The following is a 21,455-nucleotide window of genomic DNA, read 5'->3' as shown; positions in this document are numbered from 1 at the left end:
AGTTTATATGAAAATAATGCTTTAAAGGGTTAGGGTCATCTGATTCGATATATTGTGAATGAACTGGCCTGAAAGCACTGTTTTTGTTCTCTTTCTCTTTATATAATTCTCCTTAAAGACAGAGATCTGTCTAAAAATGAAAAAACAAAACAAAAAACAACCTAGGGTAGGCTTTTTTAATAATGTATGAGGCACTTTTATTGTGACAGTTTTGAATTGTTGAGATAAAAACTCTACACAGTCCTTATCTTTGCCATTAATCCTTCACCTGACAAGCTGAAAGTGAGAAGCAGAAGGCTGTAAGTGCTTACTGAAGACTCCCACCAACCCATTTGTTATACTCCTTCAGTTCTAATGAAAAAGGATGCATATCACTTTTCTTGTCTCCAACCACAGACGCAGTACGCAGCCCAAATCAGACAAATCCTTCTTCAGACAAAGCAGTTAAACCCTCTGACACGTGTCTGACACTTTGCAAAAAAAAAAAAAAAAGACAGTTTGTTTTTAACGTAAGGATCAGTTACACGTTTCTGTAGTGATTCCCCAAGAGCTCTCCATTATACCATCCCCCTTTCTCTTCTCCATTCTTGTCTGGTCAGTATCTGGTTTCCATCTTCATTTTCCCATCCTCCCTATTTTTCTTTAATAAATGTTTAAATACGTCCCTGCAGCTTCAGTGTAATTACTGAGCAGCCGCAGCTCAGGTCCTTTGGGAAGCAGAGGGGAGAGAGAAAGAGGGGGAGAAAAAAATGCTGAAAGAGGATGAGAGAGCTGTTCGTGCTGAATGGCGGAGTAAAGGATAGAGAGGGCCTTGCAGAAGGGCGAAAATATTAGCTAGGTAAATGGAGGGATTTTATTTCACAGAATGAGAACGTTTGCTGACAGCTTGTCCTTCAGCATGTCCTTGCTTAAGTCTGTTCAGTGTGCGTGCATGCATTTGTGCATATATATTCCACGCCTGCCAATCCATCTGTCTTTCTGAAAGACAGAGCTTGCACAAGCTTGGAAAAAGGATCATTTAAGCCTTTTTTTCTGTACATGGTGATGTGCTTTCATAGTAACCTCACGTCCTGTTTAATTATTCAAGGTAAAAATGGCAAACAAACCCCTCCTCTTTTCTTCAACTCCATATTCGGTCAGGAGTATTGCTGTCAATAGTGATGACAGGTCCTTCAATAAGGTCCTTAGAGATGTCTTGAGAGAATATTATTATATTCAATGTTATTTTCAACGCAATTATATTCATCATAACAAAACAAAAATGCATTGGCAGGCAACTACGTTGTTGATAAGTTTATGTAAAATGATGTTTTATACTGATGGCCCAACTTGAAAATAATTTGTGTTTGCAGTAAAGCTGCAAAAAACAATATTCACAGTGAGCGGATGTCACACGAGGGCATCGGCATCTTAAACCAAGATACACAAATGTTAAACCAGCCACTCTCTGTTGCTGTTTATGCTGTTTTTGAATGGAGCAGCGCTAACACGGTGAAGCAGAAAGCCGAAGAGAGCAGAAGAGACACAAATATTGAGCTGAAATTAAATAAATTGAATGAAATTAAAAGGAGGATTTGTTCATTATCTGCAAACGCTGCCCTGCAATTACTCCAGCTTCTCCTCACGTCGCAAATCAAAATCTCCTTTGAAGGGCCCTAATTTACGGACATATACACACTTTCAAAAACAGCTCAGCTCTGGCAAAAACGTCACATGGCAAGCTTCATTTTTTTTCCAATCAAGCTGTCACTACTGTGTTCAGGCTTCATTCTTTTTACTAGAACTGGTACAGTACTCACAAACATTTCAGTGTCGAGTGTTCCCTAAGAAAAAAGGGAGGCCAGTTTGCGCCACTTGTCCTTCTTAAGTTCAGTCCTCAGCCTTTCACATCACCAGCGTAGACATTATACAGTGAGACAGCTAAGTAATTGCCATCAAACTTTCCTGCCTGCTCCTCTTTCTCTCAGCAGCAGGGATGGGAGGGGTACAGTACAGTAGCAGCAGAAAATGTGAACTGCGTTCTCTCTGAGCACAGACCAGTAGCAGGGAGGCACGGCTATCGTAGTCCACTACCAGAGAGGATGGAGAATGAAGGGATCTATTTCTTTCTATTCTGGATAGATGGCTTCCCGAAGAGTGGATGATCGGGTATCAGATTACAACAAGACTTACTGGCAACAAGTGATCAGCCTCAGCCTTGGTGGATGAAATCTTCAGCACCGACTCAACAGGAGGAAAACATTACTGAGCTGTGCTCTTTGTGTGATTCTGGACATGAAATCGTTGCATGTCTTGAGCATGCCAGCAGGGTTCGATTAGATTTGAGTTAAATGTAAAACTCAAGTGTAATATCTTAAGTTGAAACAGGTATCTTTTAATCGATCCACTGTGGAAGCTTACTGTTATGGCAGGGCCTAGACCTAATGGCTCGCTTGGCAACAATACCTTGGTGGTACTTTGTGGTGAATTTGAATGAAGATGCTTGCAGAGGGTACTCTAAAAAAACACCTTGACCACACTTTCAGTGTGTCTGTATATCGTTGTAAGACTTGAACAGGGTGTAATATTGAATATCAGTGACTGACATCTAAGGACAGAAACACAATGTTTATGTCTGTGTGGTACGCCAAAAAGATGGGCTGCCGATTCCTCAACAATGTACGGAAGGGCAAGAAACGTCGGCATCGTAAAATGGTAGGCATGTTTTAAACATGTTTACTTCATGTTTGCTTGTTTGTATGACTCCACCTCAGCATAGTTGCACAGATTTTAATGAAAATGTCACCGGCACAGAATATTACATTAGTGTGTTTTGTTATTTAAATATTTTAAAGTATGTGCATTGTGTTATTGTGTGATTTAAAAGGCACCAGGATTTTTTTTTAACTTTTCAAATTGCTGCCATTAAAGCTCATAATAGACATTTTAATCACAGTGAGCTGGAGTAATCAGATCTGCTAATACTAATCAAGTCCTGCTCAGGCCGTGTGTGAGTAGTGATGCAAATTTGCAGAGTCCTGCTTGAATTGTAAATGCATTAGTGTCCGTTTGCTGATGGATGGCGGTGCTGCCTATAGAGCCATGCCAGGGATGGCTGAATAGGTGGTGTTAAAATATAGGTGGGCAAGAGCAGCCAAACACTGTAAATCCTAACCGCCCTGATGTCGAAAGACTTGACAGAGCGGAGAGACAGAAAGAGAGCTCTGTCAAAATCCCTGCAGGGAAATTGCCTGCACTAGGCTTAGATTTCTGCTAGCTATACTCATTATTTCTCTCTCCAGATAAGGATGAATTTGACGTAATGTTCAGTAGCACCGCTGGATGCGGCTACCGTGCGTGATGAAGCCGTGCACAGGCGATGCTGCAATCAGACAGTGAGCAGTTGAAACACTCGTCAGAAGAGAGATTTGTGTCTTTTCTTTAGGAGGACTGACGTTTTGTGAAATTGCCAGAGTCGTCGGGCAATTCCACACATCCAGCATGTTTAGAAGGAGCAGGCTTCACTGAACTTTTTGGCTCCTCAGATATAAATAATGTTGTTAATGAAATAATTTTGCTGTGCCAGGATGTTGTTATAGTGCGTGCTAGCTCTGGGACACAGAGTGAAACAAAGGCTTCATTAATGTCATTAGTTACCCCTGCACTTTTCCTGCTGCGCCGTGGAACGCCTAATGAAACTGAACCATTACAAACAAAATGTAAATTATCTGCATTTCCTGCTGTGATCAGTCAAAATGCATGTTGTTAAAAGTCTGCTGAAAAGCTGCTGCACTGCTATAATGTATTTCTACAGTGTATCACATCCAGATGTTGTTTTCAGAGAAAATATGAATAAGCGGATAACACTTCTTCCTCTGGCTCAGCTTGAACGTCTTAGAGAGTGTAAACAAATAACTTCCCTTTGCATCCCATAAAGATCACTGGCTAGGATTATGAAGCCGTTTTATTGAAAGCGCATGTGTTTGGATTGGCCGCGTAGCTGTTTGTGTGTGTCAGAGCTGTCAGGTCTGTGAAGGTCAGCAGGCTGATTTTGTGCTGCTGTTTGCTTTTCTGTAAGCACTTTTGGATGCACAGTGTCTTCCCCATGCTAATCAGCGTGCGCTAAAGAACAGTAACAAAAAAAAAATGAACAATGGAGTTTGCACAGGGAGTCGGTCAACAGTGTATTTGCATTTTAGAGCGACAGATAGACTGAAGATGTGAGTGAATCCCTGAAAGAATGATGAAAGAACGAGAGTACAGTGTTGATGTCTGCTGTGGCGAGCTGGTGCTGTATGAATGAAACTGAAGTGAAATAAAAGAGCGTGGATAAACTGTGACACTTCAGGTGAGCTGGAAGAAAATTCTTGGCAGGTAAATCCAACCCACGTCCACGCCAAAAATCCTGTCCACCCACTGATTTGCTGCTTTTTGTGCTATTTTCTGCATCACTTTGATCCTGATGGATAACTTGTTGAAATGCTGTGGTTTAATCCGGCTCTGTGAGCTTTGCTGCAGTATGGTTTTGGACAGAATCGCCGACCATTAAGCATTATACTAAATGGGCTAATCATGCTGTGTGTCATTGTCATTATACCAGTTTACCGTGTCTTCATCATCCTCCGACTCTCCACAGAAATTGCCATATGTACGAAATACTGAGATGTTTGTTTTGAAACGATGGGCAGGAACATATCCGCAATATCCATGAGATGACCACTTAGTGCATCAGCTCTGTAATTCGACTAGCAGCTAGAGCAAAAATAAAACCATGGCCATGAGTATAAGGGCCTGCGTGAATTATTTCTGTGTCCATCATGGATGGATGATAACGAATGGTTTAGGAGCAGTGCTCTCCATCCTTTAGCAGAGTGATAACCAAAGCATAGTGAGAGCAGTGTCATCACAGCTTACAGCTAAAATGGTCATCAGTCTTGGCTGCGACTGCAGGTTTCAAGGGTACACTGAGAGCTCAGCCGAGACTTGCCTCACATTTGAATTTCTGCCATTATTTCTTAATAATGTTTCCTTTCTCTCTGCCTCCAGGGAAACACTCCTCCAGTGGTCGTGAACACTGACACACTCGATGGCTCCCCATATGTAAGGATTATGTTTAATCTTCCCTTTATTGTATTATTACGTTAGGCTTAACCACATGGCTAACTTAACTGCCTTCATATTCATTGTACATTATCAGTTCAATTCCACTCCTTTCCCACCCTGCAGGTAGGGCTTTGCACACTGTTTTAATCTGCACGGTAACAGTGATGAATTTTCCCTCCGTTTTAATTAAATTAGCTTTCTTTGTTTGATATACATTTGGCAGAATAGAAATATTTCTTAATTTGCTTCAGAGTTCTGAAATGGTGTCATATCTGTAAGGAAAAGCAGTGACCGTATCATCACGAGTTGTGTAGAGAATGAGGAAATGCCTGCAATCACAGAGCAGCAGCAGCAGCAGCATTTTTTGCACCACTACGGCATGAAGAGAAGTTGTTTTCTAGGTCAGACACCAAAACACTGAAGACTGAAGTTACTTAAATCTCCTCGTCCTCTTGAACTGTAATTGCAAAGGTAAAGCTGACGTGGAGCCAAGTTGTTCATCCAGAAGGAAGGATGGGACTGAAAGAACAGTGCGGCAGTCAATAGTGCACATATGATGATCCAGTCCACGGGACTAATGCTAGAGATAAAAATTTAGCTGACTGGTTGTGACAAAAATAGTCTACAGGGACACCACCCTTAAACTGATGTCTTCTTGACAGGTGAATGGGACAGAAGGCGAAATCGAGTATGAGGAAATCACACTGGAGAGAGTGAGTGTCATGATGTGATCTTTTAAACCTCATTACACATTTACAGTCTAGTTTAGCTTTTTATGGATGCATGAATGGAAAAGTGCTGTGAGTGATATATCTATAAATGCCACTCCAGTCATTCAAAGACATGGAAACACGAAAACCTTCAGATGACAAAGTGAAAAACTAAGTACAACCTCACTGCTTCAATTGGGATTTAAGAATTAAGTAGCAGCAAGGTGCTGCTAATCAAATGCACTTGAATAAGTGATTTTCAACAAGTAAAAGCACAGGTTTTGACAGTTTGCTGGTCTGGGGCACTCAGGTGTGTGATAACAGAGTGCAGTAATTTTCCTAAGGTCAGACTGTGCAATGCTCAGAGAAATTTCCAAAAATCCACGAGTTAAATGTTAGGTTGATGACGGTACAGTTATAAAAAGACTTAACAAGTATGGCATGTTTGGAAAAGTTGCCAGGAGAAATCCTCTTCTCTCTAAAAAGAACATGGCAACACAGCTTTGTAAAGTTTTATGTAAACAAACCAAAGTGGAAAGTTTTGGCCCAAACCAAACACAGCATATCAGCGCCCAACACCTCATGCCAACTGTCAAGCACTGGCTTGTTTTAGAGCCACAAGACCCAGGCACAATGTCATTGAGTCAAACATAAACTCCACTGTTTACTATAGTAATCTAGAGTCAAACGTGAGCTAAAGCCCAAAAACAGAACAGTGACCCCAAGCACAGAAGCAAATCTACAACAGAATGGCTCGAAAAGAGCAAAAGAAGGTATTTTAATGTCCCAGTCAAAGTACAGACATCAGCCTTATTAAAATGCTGTTGCAAGAGCTCAATAGAGCTGTGTTTTTTGTTTTTTCACAGGACTGCATGCAGTCACAGGAAAACTTTCTCTTGCACATGAATGTAGATAACTGTGTGTTTTGTTTGCATCGAATTGCAGGGTAACTCAGGCCTGGGCTTTAGCATAGCAGGGGGAACAGACAACCCTCATGTGGGCGATGACCCCAGCATCTTCATCACCAAAATCATACCTGGAGGAGCTGCTGCTCAGGATGGACGGCTGAGGTAAAAGCGCACACAGCGAGCTCCAATAAACACAAATCCAGTCTGTACGCACATACATTCCAAAACCCAAGACAAGAGAAGTGGATGCTTAAGCAAAGCCTCCCGTCTTCTTTTTTAAGTGCAAAGTAATGTAACACAGTACTGTACATAACTCGTTGCTCGTTCAGTCTGCTCAGCTTCAGAGCTACATGTAAGAGCATCTGTCTGTTTAATTTAAGAAAGGCATGCCTCAGCCTAGCTAAGAGTTTGTATTTTCTTCCCCGACATGTTTAAAGGTCTTTTTGCATTTTGATGCCATGTTTAAAAGAAGTAAAGTAGGGCTTAAATATGTTGTATATGAGAAATGAGGTCCCACTTTAAACTCACGATATGGAAAAGCACGTTTAAAATGTGGTTTGTGTGTCAAGGTTAGTGCCATAAATCTCCACACTCTCACTTAATGGACAAAACATGTAGCGGCAAGCTGCAACATATTTTTGGAAGAAAAGAACTGTTCTTGCCTAAATTTCAATGAAAAAAGATGGAATCCTAACCATGCTTGTTGCAAGAATATGTAATAATATGCATGTTTTGCCACTTTCATAAGAGGATGTAGTACAGAGTTTGCCTTTCTGTGGGAAAAAAACAACACTTAGGATCCATTTCTGTGACTGTGCTTTAACACAGACGCATCATCTTCTTTACACTTGACCTATAAACCTCCATCTGGAATGATGAGTTTGAAGAAGACCTAATGAAAATGCTCATATTTGCTTGAATGCAAGTATTTTTTTTTGTCCTTGGCCTTTAATTGAGCTACTATCTGCTTATTTTAACGTGGTTGTTAAAAGGTTCTTCCATCAAAGTAACCGATTTATTTATTTTTCGCAGTTAAATGACGGTTATTTGGAATATTTAGTCCCCTACACATACACATGTTTAATAAAGGTTGTGCTCAAATCAACACAGTGCATCAATAAATATATATGGATGCTCTGTGGAGGCTGAAAAAAACATTGCATGATAAAAATGTTTTCAATCTTTCCTACATGCAGCCTTGCAGATAATATGCAGCTCGGATGATGTAACATCATTTGCATGAAGATGTCAGCTGTGATTGGGTCCCTTTGGATTTGACTATAGTGATGTATTTCAGTGGTTAAAGCTCCGGCAGCCTGCAAGAATAATTTCAGTCCTATTTACGCATCATCATTTTCATGGCCATAAAATACATTTTGAATACATGAATGGAATCACGAAAACACGGCCCTGGAGGGGGAAAAAAATGTGTGTGTCTGAAAATAGCAATTTCATCGCTGAAAATCAGCTTCTCCTATACACACAGGCTGTCACTTTCGCTTTACCTATCAAGTCGTCATCATTTTTTATGAGCGGTTAACACAAAGAAGCTATACTGCAGCTTTCCCCCGGTGCTAAATCAATAGAGCAAGAGATTATACCCTCTTTAATCTTAGTCACTGAGAAGTGGAGAAAAAAAAAGGCTGCAGTGAAACTGGATCCCCAGCGCGGCTGTAGCTGGAGATTGACTGTTCCTGACCTCGTCTGGTGGAGGATTACACCCAAACTTCTTCACCAAAACAAAAACTCATGCGGTATTTTTTCCTCTCGCGCCCACAGTCTCTCTCTGTCTCTCTCCGTTTCTTAGTGTGAACGACTGCATCCTATTTGTGAATGATGTGGACGTGAGGGAGGTGACACATAGCCAAGCTGTGGAGGCTCTTAAGGAGGCAGGTGCTATCGTCCGCCTCTACGTTCTCCGCAGAAAACCAGCAGCGGAAAAAGTCACTGAAATCAAGCTCATCAAAGGGCCTAAAGGTATGTGCAAGCGAGGACTGGTGCAAAGCATCAAGGCTTTTGCGTGGGCTTACGGATGCTAAGCTGTGCCCTCTGGATTTAGCAAATCTACTCTGTGTTAACCTGCACCTCCTTTGCTCACGCTCTGCTCCCCCTTTTCTCAGGATTAGGTTTCAGCATTGCTGGAGGGGTGGGGAACCAGCACATACCAGGAGATAACAGCATCTATGTCACTAAGATCATTGAAGGCGGAGCAGCTCATAAAGATGGGCGTCTGCAGATTGGGGACAAGATCTTAGCGGTCAGTCACTCACATATAATAGCTTCCAGCATGCAGGGACATGTGTCCTCATACATGGACTCGTGCTCACCCGTATGCACACTCACACATTGCGCACATATGAGGCACTGACGTATCAAGAGCCAAGATAAATTACAGCTCTCAGTTTTCATGGTTTAACATTACAACCATTAATATGTTAACAGATGTGTAGGATGGAGTGAGCCTTAACTACAACAATGCCAGAGTGATTTCTAAGCAGCATTACTGCCACCTGCTGGGGAACACACAGCTCAACACCACCAGTTTCAAAATGGTGCTGTTCCCACTAAATGGTGTCTGAGCCGTTGCTTTAACTCAGAATGGGATGTGGCAGCATCCTTTTGTTCCCTGTGAATTTGTTAAAAAATACATTATGTGTTCTCTCTGTAACCTACAGTTAACACCACGCAGCCACAGTTTCTTTGATTTAACTCTCAATCAGCTGGAACTTGTCATTCCAACTATTTCTCTCCCTGCATTTCCCGTCCACTTTAAAGGTGTCTAAACCAATTTGAGTTTAGCGATTTATACTCTAATTTCTGCATCAGGGGTGTCAAACATGAGGTCAGTGAGCCAGAACCAGCCCTCCACAGGGTCCCATCTGGAACGCTTTGCTAAGTGTGACTGATGCGATTTTTCCACATTTGACAAAGCGTTTGGTTATACTAACAGTAGACTGACTGAATGTGGAGGATATTGTTTTTCTTAAGATATATATGCATTTAAATCAATTCTGTTTTATTTATATAGCGCCAAATCACAACAACAGTCTCCCTGAGGTACTTTACATTGTAAGTTAAAGGCCCAGAAATAGTAGAAGAAAGACCCCAACAATCAGACTACCCTATGTTGCCCCAAGTACGTGGCAACAGAAGGAAGGAAAAAACCCTTTTTAACAGGAAGAAACCTCTAGCAAAACCAGGCTTAGGGATGGGCAGCAATCCACCTCGACCAGCTGAGGGTGAGAGGACCTCAAAAGGTTCAGACTCCTGGATGCTTCATAAAATATGAACATTTTCCAAATGTATCTTGTACCTTATTACATTAAAAAACAGGGAGAATTTTAGATGTGTTAGGAAGTGGTTTTACTGGCCTGGCACACTCGATATCTCATGGGGCTGAATATAGCCCATGGATGGAAATGAATGTGACTCCCGCTTTTAGACAAAGAGAGATTCTCTCATGGAGCAACTTCGCTTAGCGCATTTTTCAAACTGGTCTGTGTTACAATAAATCACTTAAAACTTATTGTTCTACCATTAAAAATTAATGTTATTAACATCTTTCCCTAACATGTATTAACTTTCCACAGACTAAACTGTAATTTTGCTTTCATTACTGGAATCTAGCTGCTAAATGTCTCTGTTAAATCTAATCCGTGAGTGCTGCTGGAACACACATAATGAAGTCACAGGGGTGACAGCCTTCTTATTTGCACTTTGTTACCTTACCTGTGTTTCCTTGCTTGTTGCGAACAATCAGGTGAACAACGTGTGTCTGGAGGATGTGATGCACGAGGATGCGGTGGGGGCTCTGAAGAACACAGCCGAGGTGGTGTACCTCAGGGTGGCCAAGCCCAACAACCTGTTCCTGACCAACTCGTACAACCCTCCTGACCTCACCAGCAGTAAGCCTCCATCCTTCTGCCCAAATTTCCTCACCCCGTATTAAAGAGAACTTTGAGCTATTAAAAACAAGACCTGCTGTTTTTGTGTTTGGAACAGCTGTCAAAAATAGAACAGAGGGAGAAAAAGTCTTATTAAGTGCTAGAGATGACTGTGGGATTTCTATGAATAGTAAAAGCTCAGTTCAGAACCAGTTTCTACCAGTTTTCTCTACAAAGTGAGAGCTGTGGTGGGCCCTGAGAGGTCACACACACAGAAAAAAATGCTGTAATAGCACACGAAACACAATGAAAAGTGAATAAAACACAACAGAAATACAAATTTCACCAGAAAAAAGTTTCACAAAACACAACAGATGTGATTTTGGGAGACAAAAACTTAATGGAACAGCAAGCTAACAGTAAACGTCTAATAGCAAACATGTACGTACAGTATTAAAACACATTACTTTCACCTTTTCTCTTGTACTACACTGATGAATCCTCTGTTTATTTTGAGCGTGTCTCAGTGCATGTTTTGGTTTCTGTCACTTTTGTCTTGTTATTTTCCCCCCCAAAACACAGATTTGTTTTCCGCTACTCCCGTAGTGTTTCCTTTTCTATTTTTCTGGTGTTTTCTTAAGTTGCAGTCCAACCTGTGACCTGAAACCAAGAAAAAAGTGCATGAAAATTGAAGTACAATAAAATCCATGTGCTTGGTACGTTACACCTCATTTGGTTTTGTGCTTATTTTTCCAGCATATTCCCATATGGATACTGAACTTAGCCACCCAAACTATCTCGGATCTGATTACCCGCAAGCCCTCACTCCCACCTCACCGAGTCGGTTTTCTCCTGTTCTACACGGCATGATGGGAGATGATGATATTCCCAGGTGAGCAATGATCCTTGAACTGCAGTTTTATCTTGTTTATTTATTATTATTATGGGGGCATTTTAGCCCTACAAAACTTATTTTGTCTCCTTCATCGCTTTTTCAGAGAGCCTCGTCGAGTTTTGATCCACCGAGGCTCCACAGGTTTGGGATTTAACATCGTCGGAGGAGAGGACGGCGAGGGGATCTTTATCTCCTTCATCCTGGCAGGCGGTCCAGCTGATCTCAGCGGAGAGCTGCACAAAGGGGATCAGATCCTCAGTGTAATGACAGTTTTCTTCAAGTAATCATGTAGTCATGTAATCCTTTGCAGCACTGGGTCGTCAGGTGTTAACAGTCATGGTGTGTGTGTGACAGGTAAACGGCGTGGACCTGCGTATGGCCACGCACGAACAGGCAGCTGCAGCACTGAAGAACGCTGGCCAGACAGTTACCATCATCGCGCAGTACCGACCCGATGGTAAAACCACTGAGAGACCTTCTCACAAAGAACTTTATATGTTGCAAAACTTGTTTGAGCAATGAGTCTAAAAATTGCCCTTTAAAATAAGCTTCAAAATCTCTTTTTGAAGAAAATGACTAAATGCAATGGTAGGACTAGTTTTTTAAATAAGGTGGAAATGTAGGCGATGGGCAAAGAACAAAACAATGACTTAGTAATTTCTCATTTAGATTCTTTTTGAAACAAAGAGATCAAACATCTGCAGCTAAATCCATTTATCCACACTTCAGCCACTGAAGGACTAGACATGGAAAAGAGAAAGATCTTTATTATTATTGAAGCAAACATTTTAGGTGTCTGCGAGTAAAATATGGAATCTTATATGTTTGTGTTTCTCTGTTGCAGAGTACAGTCGTTTTGAGGCTAAGATCCATGACTTGAGGGAACAGCTGATGAACAGCAGCATGGGCTCTGGGACGACAACCCTAAGGAGTAATCCAAAGAGAGGCTTCTACATCAGGTCTCACACTAAAAGCAGAAAAACTACCTTTGATATTAGCCTTATAGGATGAGATCAAAGTGGCTTGAGGATACGGTTTTTGGGTTAATGCATCGTTTGACTGCAGCATAGCAGAAATCCACAGCTTTTTATCAATAATAAGAGAGGTTATATTGCAGCATATATCGTATGGATGTTTCAAATACTTCAAATAATGCAGATTTAGTTCAATTGAATGTTGTTTAAAGTATTTTGAGTCAGAGAGCTAAAAATCTACCTGCACAAAACCAAAAATATGTCAAGCATATTTAACTAAAGAAAATGCCATTACTTGAACTCAGCCGTCCTTCCACTTGAACGCCATTATGCTGCCAACTGTGTCTGCTACAAAGAAACATTTGCAAAGCCTCGTTCAGTTGAAGTGTTGAGTTTTGAAAGTCAGAATAGGATCTTTAGCCGCAGGAGTAGAAGTAGAATCGTTATCAAAGGCAATGTATAGTCCGGCTTCAAAGGCACACAATATGAAGTAAGAATAGAGAAATAAAATGACAAGGCGACATACAAATATCACAAAAACTACAAGCCTTAAGAGGAAGAAGGAAAGAAGAGGAAAAATGTAAAGTATCTGTCTGCAAATATGTCTCAGTCAACAGCATTAGAGTGTTTATTATTGTTTCCTGGGCCTTTATATGCATTTAGCTACCATTTGATGTATTCACCGCCAATATTAGATTTACAGGGAGTACCAGCAGGACACCATTGCATTACTGTGTTTACTGTGTATACAACAGACTCACGTGTTTACTGAAGGTAATCATTTAGAGCAGTCAACACAACGTTACTGAAACGCTCTTTATTTTCTGCGCAGTTAAATAAAAATGTCACGATTAATCCATGGAAACTAAGCTCTACAGCCACACAGCAACCAACCCACATTGAATTTACTCGGAAATGTTCCATTTAAATATTTACACCAACCAACTTATTAACTATGTTTATTTAAGACAAACTAAAGAGTACTTGTAGTGCAAATTATCTTCAAAATCACTGCAGGTTGCAGAAATACTTTAAGCCAAAAACCAACAAGCAAACATCCAAACACCACATCACATCACACTGCACAGAATACACACTGGTCTTTATAAGAAGTGTGGGTGAGAGGACTAGTCGCTGGTATTCAAGGTATGCTTTGCTCAACAGAAAAAAAAATCCTGGAAAGAGAAGCAGTTCAAGGTTGCATTTCACACAGTGTGTTATACGTCCACTGGCACATGGAAAGCAGACGCTGTCAGTCATGCTTTTAAAGCTCATAATTAGGCTAAATCCAATATTTCGTACAAATTCTTCTTTTCTGAATAACGGAAGTCGTGCGGGGCACTCAGTGCTAGCCGCAGGTGGCTAAAAACAATTGTTTTTAAAAATGCCAGTATAGCAGCGTACCCCCAATGTTTTATTCCTATCCGCTTTGTCTTTATGAAAATGTCAAGCATGTTTCTGGTCCTCTCTCTCCATTTAGTCAGCACACTTGTTAAAATTCAAAAATTCTTTTTTTAGCACACATCGCTTACAATGTAACGTTTCCAACTGTACGGATGTTTCTGTTATCACGATGCAAATTAAAATATACTAAAAGCGCAGTTTTTGGAATATCAGTGGCTTTTTAAAAAATATATATTTAAAGGCTTTTTATGAAATGCCTCATTGAAATCCTCTTTTTCCTTCCAGGGCTCTTTTTGACTATGATAAAACTGCCGACTGTGGCTTTCTCAGTCAAGCACTTGGGTTCAAGTTTGGAGACGTGCTGCACGTGTTGGACTGCGGAGATGAAGAGTGGTGGCAGGCCCGTAAGGTCAGCCCGCAGAATGAGGCTGAAGAGGTTGGCTTCATCCCCAGCAAGCACAGGTCAGACACTTTATATGAAGCAAACTTACTGAAATGTAGAGTAAAGCGCTGCAGCTCGGTGCTAATGACAGGTTGTCTCACCTTTGTCACACATTTTTCTTCCTTACAGGGTGGAAAGAAAAGAGTGGTCTCGTGTTAACACCAAAGAGAGGGTACGTTTGTTCATTATAGCTTTCTGAAGGAGGGGAGTTCATTCAAAATGTGTCCTGATCGGTAAATATCTGCTCTTGTCTCTGTTACAGGACCTTGGTCGGGACAGCTTGAGCACACAAGGTAATTCGGTGGATGCTCTTTTGCATCCATTAAGAGATTAGTAATATGCATTAAAGGTGCAAGTAGCTGGAACTAAAACAAATGTGTGAACAAAGCAGTGTCATCATCACCTTTGCTCTACTCTTGGCATTGCTGATATCTCTAAATGCCACTATTATTTGAGCAGATTATTGACTGCCAGATATGAATCTAAGACTTCTCCTTCAGTATTTCCCAGAAGGCTATAATCCAAAGCACACATTACGTCAAAACAGTCATGCCTTTAACACCTTGCCAATAATGATATCTCATACATTTGCTGCCACCTTTGAAGATACATCATCTGCCCTGCATATAAGTACAAACCGATGCAAACGTGTCATTTGTAAGAAGGCAAAAAGAAACCGAACGCTTCTGTGTTCTCTCACCAGGGAGAGATAAAGCCTCACACAGTTATGAGACAGTTACCCAAGTGGAAGGTAAGGTGAAGTCTGCTCTTTCAGGCTTTTATATGAATGTTCATTGTTTTGATTTTCTCTTTTGTGAATGATCCCGCTCTCTCTTTATCCTTTCATTCTCTTTATGATAAGTACATTATGCAAGGCCCATCATCATTCTGGGTCCTGTGAAGGACAGGATAAATGATGACCTGTTGTCTGAGTTCCCCGATAAGTTTGGATCTTGTGTCCCACGTAAGTAATTACGCTGTCAGTCTCGGAGACAGATGTGTTCGCCAGTTTTCACTTGCTGCCACCGCTGCACAATGCGACAATATTAAAGCGATGTGTGCGCAGTGCATCAAGCAGAGGTGATGCTGAGATTCAAAATGAGGTGCGCTTTCTGTTCTTCGTTTGACAGACACCACGCGGCCCAAGAGGGAGTATGAGGTGGACGGGCGAGACTATCACTTTGTGTCCTCCAGGGAACAGATGGAGAAGGACATCCAGAGCCATCGGTTCATTGAGGCCGGACAGTACAACAGTCACCTGTACGGCACGAGTGTCCAGAGTGTCCGTGAGGTGGCTGAGCAGGTGTGCAGCAGCGTGTTGGATAATGGGTTTTATAAAATGGGATCATTACCTCCAGATTCATTGAGATATTGAAAAATAATGCCATAAAAACCTTTTAGTACTCAGAGTATGAAGTCAGGCACAAGGACATTACTTAAAGGAACAGTTTACCCCCAAATATATTTACATATTTTACCTCTATACCTGCTTTTTATTCATCTAAATCGGTTTGGGTTTGAGTAGATATGTGCAGACTCGACCTTCTATCATGTATAATATACTAAATAGCACTTGGGCTGTGTGGTGAAACATCAGTAGTAACGCTTCTTTCAGAAACCACAAAATCACAGTTTTTAGGAGCTTGAAGCACCACCAGGCAAATATTTAAGTCCATAGTATTCAGGTGATGGCAGATATCTCTTCAAAACTGGTCAACTGACGCAAAACACTGTAGATAAATAATACTAAAAGACATGGGGAAAAAAACCCTTACCCCTTTAAGTATGATGAATCCTTTCGCACTAAAAACACTTTGTGTTTTATAACAGCAATGCTCCGTTTAAGTAATAAGCTGCAATCTGTTGTGGCTCAATTAACCTACAATATTCATTAGTAAAATAACATTCTATTTTTGTATTTACTTATCATTTCTCTCTTGCTTGCATGCATGAGCAGCAGGGGAAACACTGCATCCTGGATGTCTCAGCCAACGCTGTGCGCAGACTACAAGCAGCTCAGCTTCACCCAATTGCCATCTTTGTGCGGCCCAAGTCGCTGGAGAATGTCCTGTATGAGCTCAAATCTTCTATATGCATTTAGAAAAAAATTTCTGACAATGATTATTCTTTACAGCTTGAAAGCAGGTGTGATTTTATATTTGTTTGATCTGATTAACAGAGAAATCAACACTCGCCTGACAGAGGAGCAGGCCAGGAAAGGAATGGACCGAGCCCTCAAACTAGAACAAGACTTCCTAGAGTGTTTTACCGGTAAGAGCATGCAGCAATCACATGTGCACGAGGTTTGGTTTGAGATTGCACTTAATTACATGGACATTTTAAATGTAAAGTCAACAAAAAAGTAAGCTTTTTTCAATGCACTGTCTATCCACTGCATTCTTAGCAGAGGGATTCACATTTAGGTTTTAGCAGAACCAGATGGAAAAACAGGATTTTATGCGTCTGTGTTTGCACTCAAATGTAGGATTACTCATAATCTATTTGATATGGGAAAAAAACATCTCTTTTATCATTACAAGATTCTAGAAACAACAGGCTGACCGTGTTTTGCTGGCGCTCGTACGCACACTTTAGAAGGTGATCAACCTTCCTCTTGTAGTCCTCGTAGATTTTTTTTGTTTAATGCCAACAAATGCCAGCGACCGGGCTCCCGTTTGTACTGGCACGACTGAACAATCTGAATAAGAAAAGGAATGCCTTTTGGGAGGACTCGGGGCATTTTAACATTTAAGCGATGCATTTAGGGCAAATCTCAGCAGTTGGCAGAATATGAATGCGAGGTTTCACAGCAAATTCAACGCTGTCTACAATTTCTAACAAATCATGAACAGTGGGGGGGTGTGACATTTCATCAAGCACTCAAAGCACATGGGAAACTGTGTAGAACTACTTAGCTGATGTAAATGTGCCTCTTCTTTGATGTCGTACACAGATTGTAAAACTATATCCATAATTGATTATATCTTAAATTGTCATTTCCCCAGTTTCTCTTTATCCCCACGCCACCACCCAACCAATGTTTCAATTTCATCTCCTGTCTTTGCTCTCTTCTCTTAATTTCCTGCTGCCTGTGTCATTTTTTTCTTTAACCCATACCTTGTTCTATTTGTTCTTTTCTTTTCTCTCCTTCTGTCACGCATGCTGTGTCCCGCTGCAGCTGTCGTGGAAGGGGACAGCTTTGAAGAGGTCTATCACAAAGTAAAGACAGTGATTGAGGAGCAATCAGGGCCTTACATCTGGATCCCCACTCGGGAGAGGCTGTGATGCTGCACCCGCTCGACCACCCCTCCCTCACAGCCACCGATCGACCGCCACCCTTCACCCTCACAGCCAAGCCAGCCTCGCCTGCCTGCCTGTCTGTCCTCCAGCAAAGTCAGTGCTTAGGCAATCACTGAGAATGACACAGAGAGATAAACGCATACTAAGACAAAACACAGCGACACCGCGAGGCAAAGAACGATACCAAAAAATAAAAAATAAAAAGGAGAGAGACTCTGACACAGATGTAAATGCAGCGATGTATAAAGAGACTGAGAGAAAAGACTAAACCAGTATCCCACTATAACGAAGCCGACCCAGTTCACACTTTGCATTAAAATGCATCTCGGATACACGAGTGGACAGCTCTAGATGCAGCTGTGACTGCACCCTAAACTGGGTGCTGGTGGGGGTGGGGGGGGGATGCAAATATCCAAATCACAGTTAATAACTTGTGTATATGTAATGTGTTTAACCTGTGTTTGGATACAGGTGCACTTTCCCACCAGATAGGGAGCAAATGAAGTGACTATTTCAGGCGGATTTCAGTTGCATTTTGATGCCGGGTGTGAACTGCAGCCCACGTCACCTGGAGCTCAACACAGCAGTCTAGATGTATGTGGACATGAGACATTAATTCTGAGCAGGGCTCGAAAGAAAATAAAGGATGACCTTGCAGAGATGGACCCTGAGGTGCTATCGCCTCACCTACAGAGCCATCTCGAGTCTCATGCCGACATTGAACACCTCAGTGCACCGATGTCTCAGATGGAGGTCCCCCCTCACTTTAAAAACAAACAACAAAAGACAGTGGCCACTCTTTTTATATCACCTCCTGGCTTTCTGTCCTCCTCGTCCTGCCACCTCTGCCTTGTTTCAGGACAGGAACGGGGAAGACCGAGAACAGGGGCCCAGATCCAGCTGAGTCCCACGTGACCAGGAGTCCTTTCTCAGCAAAGACCCGCTTTTTTTTTTTTTCTTTTTCTTTTTTTTTTCTTCTTTTTGTGATTCTCATCTTGGTTCTGGGTGTGAACTCAGAATAACACCTCAGTGGCCAAGACTGACGTTTGTTCGGGTCACCCCATGTTGAATATTGCAAGGCATTATTTAAAGGCAGTTCAAATAATTATATTGCTAAAAACCTCATACGCTGAATTTCTGCATGCATCCTCAAAGACAACGGAGAGAGAAGAGAAAAACAAAGGAAGAAAATCATGATAATAATCTAAAGGAAGGAGAAAAAAGTGAAGGAGTTTGTTTTTTTTAGCATGTCTCAAGAAGAGAAGAGAGACATGATCATGTGATTATGTTTATGAGAGGCCAGTGCTGAGCATACTAGATGCTCTGGCGTGTAGTTTAGCCTCAACTCTCTTATGCACACAAACACACTCATGCACCCACACACACACACCCTCACTCCCTTACAGCGGCACACACACACACACAACCGCACACACACAGACACACAATCATAGGGTCGTAAACTCAGCTGTAACCTAGCACACCTCTACAGGCGGATTGGCTGTTCTGACCTGCTAGTCAGCATCCAGGATGAATGTTATCTCTCTAGGCACAAACAGCAGAGCTCTTAGCTTCATCGCACCACAGCAAACTCATCGGTCATTCTTCCAAAAGATACCCCCCCTTCCCCTGCCGCAGACGTACACACCGTCTCCAGTGGTCGCAGTTAAAAGCCATGGCGTATGTGTGTGTGTAAGTGTGTGTGTCTGCGTGTGCACGGTGGTGCTCGTTCATGTGCGGGGACTCCTCTGTGTGGGAGGAATATGTCCTTTAATCCTTTCTCTCTCTTCCAGTTTTCCCTGCTTCTTTCTCCTTCTCGTGTCCACACAAATTAAAGCTAAGTCATGTTTAACAAATAAATAGCCTATATATATAAATATATATATATGCATATATATCTTTTTTATGACAATTTCTAACGGGATTAAGTCTGTAAAAAAATTAACATTTCCAAATGATATTCCATTGATTTTTTTTTTTTTTTTTGGGGGGGGGGGGGGGGGGGGTAATATTGCAGTTTGGTTTTTGGATTTACACACAATCCCATTTTTCGTGTTGCAAAGCGCAGCAGAAAGCTACACACAACTAACTGAACCATTGAAGTCAACGTAAAGCAGACCTCACACTAGAACCGAGAACACGTGACGTGTTCTTGTACGCGCTGAAGACAAACTTAAACACGTGTGCAATGCAGCTGCGTGCGTCTGTGTGACTGTGTGGGTATGTGTTTGCCGCTTGTGTGCGAGAGTGACAAGAAAGCGCGTGTCGTGTATAAAATAGAAGCGACGCTATATGAGAACATCCATCCTTATGGTTGTAATGTGTGTGTGTGTGTGTGTGTGTGTGTGTGTGTGAGTGAGAGAGCGAGACACGCACACGAAGATGTAGTGCAATACTGCTATGATGTTATGCAATGAAGATGGTTTTATGGGTCTAAGATTTAAACTGTATAAAGTTTGCACTGACGGCATTATATGCTACAGGTATCGGCGGGATAAAGATGGCGAGCGAAAGCAGGAGGACCCCATGTCAAGATTTTAAGAGCATGTGTTTTGTATTTACTTATGATTTGTTCTGAATTAAAAGAGTAAAGGTGGAAGTATCGATGGAAGTGACCATTCATATTTATATTTGTTTACTTTATGCTCACATGCTTCTGTTGGCTCAGTTTGGAATAGCTGAAGCTTGTGAATGACGACTATCAATTTCTGTTTGAAATATATATATATATATATATATATATATATATATATATATGATTTATTCAGAACTGTCACTAGTTGCATCACCTGTCTGTATATTTTTGTATTTTTTCACATTGAGAGAACTCTCGGGTCTTGGCCAGGAATGCTGTAAATATGTTGTTGGAGTGCCGTGTGGGTTTAGGTTTTAGCCGTTCACACTGCTGAATTGGTGCAAGTGCAGCATCCATCAGAGCCACAGCCCAGTTTCTAACTGCTCAGACACAGAAACGACACACGCAAGGAGATATCAGCACGTCCACACACATGCATTTAACATTTACACATAGAGAGAACTCACGGAAACTACGACACACCGCGACACATCCATGAATTGAACAATATGTTTTGGGTTTCTTTATTTGAGGGTTCAGTGTATTTCTTAATATCTCTCTCAGCCATCCTTATCATAGTGTGATATTCCTTATAAAGTATATGAATTTTTACAGAAAAGACTGATTACAAAGTTACAACAGAGTCAGCTGATGCAGAAAAATATATTTAACAATGACAGTATCAAGCAAAATAAAATGTTCCAGTTCAGTGAAGCGCTTGTTGTAAATTAGCTATAAAATAATAAAAATTAATTTAAAAAATGCTTTCTGAAAATGGACTCAGCAGCCTTCTTTTTTTCCTTTGTTTGCTTGTTCCTGTTAATAGTTGGATTCCCACACCCACCCCAGTTCCACAGGTGAAGAAAATAACAGTCCGGCCAGGGGAGGGCACTCATTCTCCATTTACAGCTGCTTACACAAGCTCCTCTCAGATGTATTTGCACAGACTTGCTCTGGCTCTTATTTGCTGGTTGCTTCCCCACCCTGCCTTCACTCATCGGGGGAACCATTTTCTCTTTAGAAAAGCACACAATCACGAGGATCCCTTCTTTTGATCGCATGATATGCTGCAGTGCCTGGGTATGTGTAGGTAGACATTCTAGATTGTGTGTAAGGCCGCTGTGATGCTATATCCCTGTGATTGCTTAACCTCTTTGGATTAGAAACTCGCAAATGCCACATTTATTTATTACCCGAGCTCGTTCTCTTCATAAACTCTGAATTTATTTGTTATTATGCAGCCACAAATTAACTATCGCCGCTTGAAAAAACAGGCCTTTG

At 41.4% G+C, this 21,455-nt stretch overlaps 1 protein-coding gene across 3 annotated transcripts in view; it reads left to right on the top strand.

Annotated features, from left to right (window-relative positions):
- dlg4a (discs, large homolog 4a (Drosophila)) overlaps nucleotides 1-20,949 on the top strand; it is a 64,210-nt gene extending 43,261 nt beyond the window's left edge. For all 3 annotated transcript variants that reach the window (XM_006802259.3, XM_006802258.3, XM_006802257.2), the window contains exons 4-22: nucleotides 5,026-5,079; nucleotides 5,745-5,795; nucleotides 6,738-6,862; nucleotides 8,508-8,677; nucleotides 8,821-8,957; nucleotides 10,461-10,605; nucleotides 11,341-11,476; nucleotides 11,583-11,739; nucleotides 11,834-11,936; nucleotides 12,324-12,438; nucleotides 14,143-14,319; nucleotides 14,429-14,471; nucleotides 14,562-14,592; nucleotides 15,003-15,050; nucleotides 15,162-15,263; nucleotides 15,430-15,602; nucleotides 16,257-16,369; nucleotides 16,479-16,570; nucleotides 17,478-20,949. In XM_006802259.3, coding sequence (XP_006802322.1) covers nucleotides 5,026-5,079; nucleotides 5,745-5,795; nucleotides 6,738-6,862; nucleotides 8,508-8,677; nucleotides 8,821-8,957; nucleotides 10,461-10,605; nucleotides 11,341-11,476; nucleotides 11,583-11,739; nucleotides 11,834-11,936; nucleotides 12,324-12,438; nucleotides 14,143-14,319; nucleotides 14,429-14,471; nucleotides 14,562-14,592; nucleotides 15,003-15,050; nucleotides 15,162-15,263; nucleotides 15,430-15,602; nucleotides 16,257-16,369; nucleotides 16,479-16,570; nucleotides 17,478-17,584 — 2,079 coding nt within the window. In that variant the 3' untranslated portion in view covers nucleotides 17,585-20,949. The remainder of the gene's footprint in view (nucleotides 1-5,025; nucleotides 5,080-5,744; nucleotides 5,796-6,737; nucleotides 6,863-8,507; nucleotides 8,678-8,820; nucleotides 8,958-10,460; nucleotides 10,606-11,340; nucleotides 11,477-11,582; nucleotides 11,740-11,833; nucleotides 11,937-12,323; nucleotides 12,439-14,142; nucleotides 14,320-14,428; nucleotides 14,472-14,561; nucleotides 14,593-15,002; nucleotides 15,051-15,161; nucleotides 15,264-15,429; nucleotides 15,603-16,256; nucleotides 16,370-16,478; nucleotides 16,571-17,477) is intronic.
- The last annotated feature ends 506 nt before the right edge of the window (nucleotides 20,950-21,455 follow it).

This window comes from Neolamprologus brichardi, chromosome 10, assembly GCF_056152115.1.
Source record: "Neolamprologus brichardi isolate AB-2024 chromosome 10, ASM5615211v1, whole genome shotgun sequence".
Taxonomy (NCBI): Eukaryota; Metazoa; Chordata; class Actinopteri; order Cichliformes; family Cichlidae; genus Neolamprologus; species Neolamprologus brichardi.
The sequence above is the reverse complement of the archived record's forward strand: the minus strand, read 5'-3'. Positions and strand labels throughout refer to the sequence as shown.